The 7,875-nt window shown below is 65.5% G+C and overlaps 2 protein-coding genes across 2 annotated transcripts; both read left to right on the forward strand.

The window, feature by feature from the left end:
• Nucleotides 1–437: 437 nt before the first annotated feature.
• On the forward strand, nt 438–1,244 carry GJB3 (gap junction protein beta 3). Its single transcript, XM_009492743.1, has one exon. The coding sequence runs from the start codon at nt 438–440 to the stop codon at nt 1,242–1,244; it is 807 nt and encodes a 268-aa protein (XP_009491018.1).
• Nucleotides 1,245–5,879: 4,635 nt separating this feature from the next.
• On the forward strand, nt 5,880–6,911 carry GJA4 (gap junction protein alpha 4). The gene has a single exon (XM_009488637.2). The coding sequence runs from the start codon at nt 5,880–5,882 to the stop codon at nt 6,909–6,911; it is 1,032 nt and encodes a 343-aa protein (XP_009486912.2).
• Nucleotides 6,912–7,875: the final 964 nt, after the last annotated feature.

Consider the following 7,875-nt stretch of genomic DNA (forward strand, 5'->3'; position numbering starts at 1 on the left):
AGCGGGGCAGAAGGAAGACGCAGTTGGGGATGGAAATGCGCTGCAGGGTCCCTTCCTGCCCCTGTCCCAAAGGACCTGCCAGCTCGCCGGGCTGGTGTCCACACGAACCTTTGCTTTGCTGATGTGCCAGCACCCCTCACAGCCATCCCCACCTGCCTCATCCGTTACGGCAAAGCCTCTGTCAGAAGGAAGTGCAGAGAGGTTGAGTCACCCCAACTATCACCGGGAGAGTGCGGGGCTGGGCTTTACTGTACATGAGTGGGATGGTCCCCCCCACCCCAAATGAGTGTAACGTGGTGAGGGAGAGGTTCTGGCAGGTCAAGGAGAAGTGCAGCGAGAGATGAGCTGCCCCATTGCTGTCTCCCACCACACTTCTTCACCCACCACTTCTGCTGCTGTTTCTCCAGGTTGGGTGACTCTGGCCTCCGCCAGCCGCCATGGATTGGAAAACGCTGCAGGCACTGCTCAGCGGGGTCAACAAGTACTCCACGGCCTTCGGCCGCATCTGGCTCTCCGTTGTCTTCGTCTTCCGCGTGCTGGTCTACGTGGTGGCAGCCGAGCGCGTGTGGGGAGATGAGCAGAAGGACTTTGACTGCAACACGCGGCAGCCGGGCTGCACCAATGTCTGCTACGACCACTTCTTCCCCATCTCCCACATCCGTCTCTGGGCCCTGCAGCTCATCTTTGTCACTTGCCCTTCCCTCCTGGTCATCATGCACGTGGCCTACCGGGAGGACCGCGAGAGGAAGAACCGGGAGAAGAACGGGGAGAATTGCCCCAAACTCTACAGCAACACGGGCAAGAAGCATGGTGGGTTGTGGTGGACCTACCTGCTCAGCCTCTTCTTCAAGCTTGTCATAGAGATCCTGTTCCTCTACCTCCTCCACAAGATGTGGGACAGCTTCGACTTGCCACGGCTGGTCAAATGCTCCAACGTGGACCCCTGCCCCAACACGGTAGACTGCTACATCGCTCGGCCAACCGAGAAAAGAGTCTTCACCTATTTCATGGTCGGAGCCTCTGCCATCTGCATCGTCCTCACCGTCTGTGAGATTTTCTACCTCATCTTCAAGCGGGTCGTACGGAGTGCACGGAAGTGGAAGAAGTCCGCCAAGCGCTCCGTCAACTACAGCAAGGCCTCCACCTGCCAGTGCCACCTCAAGGCGGAGGAGAAGGACAACAAGTCCCAGACGAGGTGTGTGGCAGCCCTGCGGGCCTCGGCTCCCAACCTGACTGCCGTCTGATGGGGTGCTGGGAGGGGAAGAGGGAGGGAGATGTGTCCAGGGATGGCTGGCCCCAGAGGCGGCCACTGGTGATGCCACCACCAGACTCTTCAGCCAGGACCTCGGTGGCTGTGAAGGGGAGGGGGACACATCCACAGGAACTCTCCTGCTTGGGACCATGGGCACGTCCCCGGGTGTCCCAGCAGCATGGGCACGCTCGGCGGCAGGCGGGTGCCAGCTGCCCGTGGGCATGCCTGAGGGTGTCTGTTCTTTCCACAGAGGAGAGGAGCTGTGAGCTTGCCCGTCCCAGCCGGTTCGCCTTCCCCTTGGCCCAGCAGCTTTTCAAGCCTGCCAAGTCCCCGAACCCTTGAGAGTTGACCCATGTGAAAAATGACTGAACCCAGCAAACTGAAGTCCCCCAGGAGAGGCCCATGGGTACCCGAGCAGACGCAGGTAAGGCGAGGGCAGCCCCAGAGCTCTGCCAGCTGCATGCAGTGGTGCCGTGGGGCTTGGACATCACACCGATTCACAGATGCCGTGCACGACTGCTCAGCTGGCCCCGCCACGGCAGCCAGCGCTGTCCGTCCCGGCAGTGAGCCCGGCCAAAAGCTGCAGGGGTGAAGCTGTTGAGCTTGGAGGGCACACAGGACTGGGGCTGGCAGGAGGGAGCATGGGGGCTCCCATGTCCCACAGCTTCTCTTCGGTCCTCCAGCTCTGCTGCTCCAATCCTGGGTACGAGTGCATGGGTCGGTGCCCAGTCAGGGCTGGTGTCACCCAGCATGCTGACAGGCCCCAGTTTGCCAATACTGGGGCAGGAGCAGCTCTTTCCCTTTGCTCATGCAAGCACCGTGCCGATGTCCAGCCCAAATGCCCTTGCCGACTCTGCCACTTCCCTCGGTGCCTTTGCACCCCCCTCACCTCCGACGAACGTGCCACGCACAGCACCCGCTACGGATCCAAGAGGCCAATGAACACCGTGCTGTTTGTAGACACTGGGATCTGCTCTGCATGCTGTAAACTGGGGGGACTGGAGAAGGCAGAAGAAAAGGATTTGCAGAGGTTCCCCAGGAGTCCATGGCCGGGTGCACCTCACTCCCACCCGAGCCAGGGTGGCACGGGCCAAGCCCCGGGGCCGGCGTGCCCAGCGTCCGCCTGTTCTGCCTCCTCCCAGCTTGTCATGTGTCGTTAAACTTTAATTCACCAGAACCGAACGCTGGCCCCCAAGGAAATCAAGGAGGGCTCAGTATAAATTATTTACTAAACCTTGATAAATATTACAATAAATAGAAATAATTTCCATTTAATCTCTCCTTAAGCAGTGCTGCACAGAGGGTCTGCTGGAGCTCCGGCCAGCCGCATTTCCAGCTCTGCTTGGCCCACTCGCACTCCCCCAGACCCACGAGTGTGTCGCGGTGTACGCTGACGCAGCTGGGACTCGTGCTGCTGTCAGAGGCCATGACAGCGATGCCCACGCTGCCGGCAGGGTGACGTGTCTCTGTGCCAAACATGGAGCAAGTGCTTCCAGCATGGGCTACTCCTGTGGGCACCCCCACACAGCATCGCCTGGGAAGATGCTCCAGGAGGTTGGAGAGCACAGGGTGTCCGACTGGGAAGTGCTCTGGCACCAGCGTGGGTCTGCTTTGGGACACCCGCATGGCTCACTGGGGGCCTGTGGCTGGCGTGGGTGAAGCCCATGCTGGGCACGGTCATCCTGGTGGGTAAAGTGACGCGGGAGCTGGCACATCCATGGGGAGGGCAGCTCTGGTTCCTTTGCGGTTTTGGAGCAGCTCCCCAGAGGTGAACTCTTCCACCCGTGGAGGGCTGGCGGGGTGCAGAGCATCGCTAGGGAACGGGGCCGGGGGGGCCTTGCTGTAGTGACAGACTTAACGCAGGGCCGGTGGGAAGGGGAAGCGGTATTCACAGTGGGCTGGCTGGGAGACGGCGCTGGGCTCCGCAGCACCCTGGTGCCACGGCATGGGGTGGCACATGGGTGTTACCTGAAGCACGGCAATTATTATATATTAAACATAACAAGGCTGTTCTGGCTCAGCCCCGGCACTGTCTGTGAGGAGGAAATGCCACGTCTCGGTGGGGGAGAGGCGGCAGCTCAGGGCTGTGTGTGTGGACTGGCCTAGTTTCTGGTTTCAGTAGCCCAAGCCCAAACCTGCCGCCCCCCGCTAGCCCCCCGCAGCCCATGCCAAGTGTGCCAGCCCTTTGGGGCCGCTGCAGGACACTGGGGGGGGCACACCCAGGGGTTTTGCCCCCCCCCCCCCCGAAGCCAGCAGGACTCAAGGCTGCGCATAAAATGCCGGCATCCGCCCTCCTGCTGCCCCCCCTCCTGCGGTTTGGGGCTCTGCACCCCCCTCAGCGCCCCCCCCCCCCCAGCAAAGCTCCGCTTCAGCCGCGGCGGCCGGTGCCAGCGCCCGGGGCCCCGGCGCGGCTCAGCCCGGGAGGCGGCGGGGGACGCGGGGCCGGGGCAGCGCCGGGCTCCGCCGTGGCTCCAGCACCACCCAGCGCCCGCCGCGCCGCACGGCCCGGGGGGACCCGCCGAGAGCCGCGGCCCGGCCGGAGCGGGCAGGGCCCGGGGCATCCCCGGGGACCCCCGGCCGCACGCCCCGGGGCATCTCCCCGGCCCCGCCGCCCCCGCCCGCGGTGCGGGCACCAAAAGCGCGGCGGCTGCGGGGGGCGGGGGGGGTGGAGGGGGGACACACACTCGCTCCCGGTCCCACCCGTGGGGGGAGGTGCGGGCACCCCGGGCTGTCCCCGCACCTCGGCAGGGACGGGCGGGCAGCGACAGCAGCGCTTCCCGCCCCCCACCGGCTTCGGCCCCGGGGGGTCCCGGTTGGGGCCGGGGGTCTCCCGGCGGGTCCCGGCTACCCCCGGGGGGTCCCGGCCGGCGATGCTCCGCGGACCCCCCGCCCCGGCCGGGGGCAGCGGGCCGGGCCGGCCCCGCACACCTGCGGCGCGGAGCTAAGCCCCGGCCCCCGGCTTCCTGCCCGCGCTCCTCCCCCGGCTCCCCCGGGCCCCGCGGGGCCAGAGCCGCCCGGCCCGGCCCGGCCTCTCACACCCAGCGCGGCCCGAGCCAGGCGGGACGTGCCCGGCGCGGCGGAGGTGAGTGAGGGGTGCCCGGGACCCCCGGGGCATCGGGCACCGCCCGGGGGCACCGTGCCCGGGAGCAGGGGGCACCCACGCTCTGCTGCGGGGGACCCTCCGCTGCTCGCACCCACGCTCTGCTTCAGGGGACCCTTCACTGCTCGCACCCCGCGCTCTGCTGCGGGGCACCCCTCGCCACTCGCACTCACGCTCTGCTTCGGGGCACCCTTCCCTGCTTGCACTCACGCTCTGCTTCGGGGCACCCTTCCCTGCTCGCACTCACGCTCTGCTTCAGGGGACCCTTCGCCGCTCGCACCCGCGCTCTGCTGCGGGGCACCCTTCCCTGCTCGCACCCACGCTCTGCTTCAGGGGACCCTTCACTGCTCGCACCCCGTGCTCTGCTGCGGGGCACCCTTCGCCGCTCGCACCCGCGCTCTGCTGCGGGGCACCCTTCCCTGCTCGCACTCACGCTCTGCTGCGGGGCACCCTTCCCTGCTCGCACTCACGCTCTGCTTCGGGGCACCCTTCCCTGCTCGCACTCACGCTCTGCTGCGGGGCACCCTTCCCTGCTCGCACTCACGCTCTGCTGCGGGGCACCCTTCCCTGCTCGCACCCGCACTCTGCTGCAGGGCACCCTCCACTGCTCGCACCCACACTCTGCTTCACCCCTCGCCCCTCCGCGGCTGGGTGTCCCTTTAACGGCCCAGCTGGCACCTCTGCCTGCTTAATTGGCAGAGGTTAATTAGGAGCCAGGGCTGCGGCCACTTCCTCCCTCCCAGCCGGGCGGGGGGATGCGGGCTGGGGTCGCCAGCAGCCGGGGTGAGGCTGGGACACCCCGGGGTCCCTGGAGCAGCAGCAGGTCTGTGTGCGGTGAGTGGTCTTGGGGGGTCCCCAGGCTGGGAGAAGCCCTGGGTGAGGGGGAGCGGGCTGGGGTGCCATCGCCCCACAGCAAGGGAGCTGGATGGGGACTGTGCCTTCAGTTTGGGGTGAGCCCTGAATAGGCATTGGGGTGGCTGCTGTACCCCGGGTGTTTGTGCTTCCCCTCCCGCGCCCCTGCTGCTCTCTGCCCTTTGGTAAAGCCGGGGCAGCGGGCTGTAGGAGAGGCGAATCAGGGCAGCCCCAGTGAGCCCCCGCCATGCCCCCTCTCTGGGTGCTGTGGCCCTGACCTCCCGGGGCAGCCCCAAAGCAGCCGCCAGCGAGCCCTTTGCTGCGGGCTGTGTCCTGGGAGGCCGGGACAGCCACAAGCCATGGGTGCCGAGGGCTGGGTGCTGCTCAGGGAGGTGAATCCCTGCGGTGCCGCGTCTCCCCCAGCCCCATGTTTCTGCGCTGGGCAGTGGGGTGTAGGAGGAGTACTCCTGGGTTCAGAAATCCTGCCGGGCTCCCTCCCGCAGGCGTGGGATGTTCCTCAGTGGGTTTGCGGGGACCCTGCGCAGAGCAGCCATGTCCCGAGAAAGCCTGGGGTGTAGGTAGCCCCATCTGCCCTGTGCTCTCCAGCATGGGAAGAGAGAATTGACTTGGCTCCCCTCCCCTCTCTGCTGGCAGAGGCACGAGGCTCCCTAGAAGATGGGCGACTGGGGTTTCCTGGAGAAACTGCTGGACCAAGTCCAGGAGCACTCGACTGTGATCGGGAAGATCTGGCTCACTGTGCTCTTCATCTTCCGCATCCTCATCCTGGGCTTGGCCGGGGAATCTGTGTGGGGGGACGAGCAGTCGGATTTCGTGTGCAACACCAAGCAGCCAGGCTGCACCAACGTCTGCTATGATAAAGCCTTCCCCATCTCTCATATCCGATACTGGGTGCTCCAGTTCCTCTTTGTCAGCACCCCAACCCTGATTTATCTCGGCCACGTTGTCTATCTCTCCCGGAAGGAAGAGAAGCTAAAGCAACAGGAGAGCGAGCTTCGGGCTATCCACAGCAAGGACCCAAAGATCGAGCAGGCCCTGGCAGCCGTGGAGAAGAAGATGTCCAAGATCTACGTGACGGAGGACGGGCGGCTCAAGATCCGAGGGGCGCTGATGTGGACGTACATCATCAGTGTGATTTGCAAGAGCATCTTTGAGGCCGGCTTCCTCGTTGGCCAGTGGTACCTGTACGGCTTCTCCATGGTGCCCCGCTACGTGTGCAAGAGGGACCCCTGCCCCCATCAGGTGGACTGCTTCATCTCCCGCCCCACTGAGAAGAGCATCTTCATCATCTTCATGCTGGTGATGGGCCTGATCTCCTTAATCCTGAACCTCCTGGAGCTTTTCCACCTTTGCTGCAAGAACCTGCTTAGCAACATCAAGAAGGCGTCGGTGCCGGCCGGCCCGAGCCGGGACGCCTTTGCCGATGACATGGTCTCGGGTCCCTACCCACCCAAGCACTACCCCTTCCTGCCCATGGCCGAGAGCCACACGCCGCCCTACCAGGCCTACAACAAGCTCTCCAGCGAGCAGAACTGGGCCAACTTCCACAACGAGGAGAACCTGGCGCTGGGCAGCGGCAGCAGGCCCCTGTCGGACCCCTACGCCCCCAACGCTGACAAAGCCCCAGCCCCAGAGGAGAAGCTGTGCAGCCGGCCCGGGAGCTCAGCCTCCAAAAAGCAGTACGTCTAGTGCTGGGCTGGCCCCAGCCGGCCGGGGGGACCTTCCTCGGTCCCTCGTGCCTGCAAAGGTGCTGGCCGTGGGCAGGCAGCTGCCTCCTGCCTGGTGCTGTGCCGTACGGACAGGCCCCGCTCCGGAGGCTGTGCCCGCAGAGACCTGCCTGCCATGGGACGTGATGCTCGGGAGCGGGGCTGAGCGCTGCCCTAGAGCGGAGCCTCCGCGCTCTCCCGTTTTGCCCACAGACCCTGCAAGGAAGGAAACTGCAGAAAGTTCCCCGGGATGGTGTGTCCCGTGTGCCTCGCCGTGGGAAAGGGAGAAATCCCTGGGGCCACGCGGTTGGGAACAGGCTGTCCCTGGGGCCGTGGCGGGAGGCTGCTGCCCCTCAGGAGCCGCAGCTCGGCCGGACCCTGGAGCTTGCGAGAGCCGGGCCTGCGGCCGTGGGAAGCCACTCGCCTCCAGCCTCTGCGGGGAGCGGGCTGAGCCCGGGAGGGCTGCGAGGAGCTGGGCTCCGGCAGCGCTGCCGGACGGGTCCCGGCCACCAGCCCTGTCCTGTTCCTGTGAGCCCAGCAGGCAGCCAGCGGCCCCTGCCCAGGGTTTGCTGCAGGAGCTGCCCCTTCCCCAGGGGGCATGGGGGGGGGGGTGAGGCAGCGGCAGCTCGCAGCTGGGGCTCTGCGGTGACCGGCTGATCCCGATGGCTGCGGGGTCACCGCTTGGTGCCCTGGAGCATGAGTCCACCCGCCTCCTGGCCCTGGGCCCTTTCCCATGTCATGTGTGTCTCTTAAGTTATTTTTAACCTGCTGGCCTGAGCACGGAGCTTTCTGCTTTAAAGGTGCAGTTGTGCAGGGGATTTGGGGAGCTGTGTCCAGCCTGGGCTGCACGCCCTTGAGCCCTGCGGTTTTTGGGGAGGAATTAGCCTAGCAACTGCTGGTTTGGGGGGGTTATTGGTTTTATCACTTTGCACTAGTCATCTCCTGCT

The sequence above is a fragment of the Pelecanus crispus genome, chromosome 16, assembly GCF_030463565.1.
Source record: "Pelecanus crispus isolate bPelCri1 chromosome 16, bPelCri1.pri, whole genome shotgun sequence".
In the NCBI taxonomy this organism is placed as follows: domain Eukaryota; kingdom Metazoa; phylum Chordata; class Aves; order Pelecaniformes; family Pelecanidae; genus Pelecanus; species Pelecanus crispus.

Excerpts from the sequence above, each read along its gene's own strand:
- GJA4 (XM_009488637.2), top strand. The coding sequence starts at position 5,880 with ATGGGCGACTGGGGTTTCCTGGAGAAACTGCTGGACCAAGTCCAGGAG.
- GJB3 (XM_009492743.1), top strand. The coding sequence starts at position 438 with ATGGATTGGAAAACGCTGCAGGCACTGCTCAGCGGGGTCAACAAGTAC.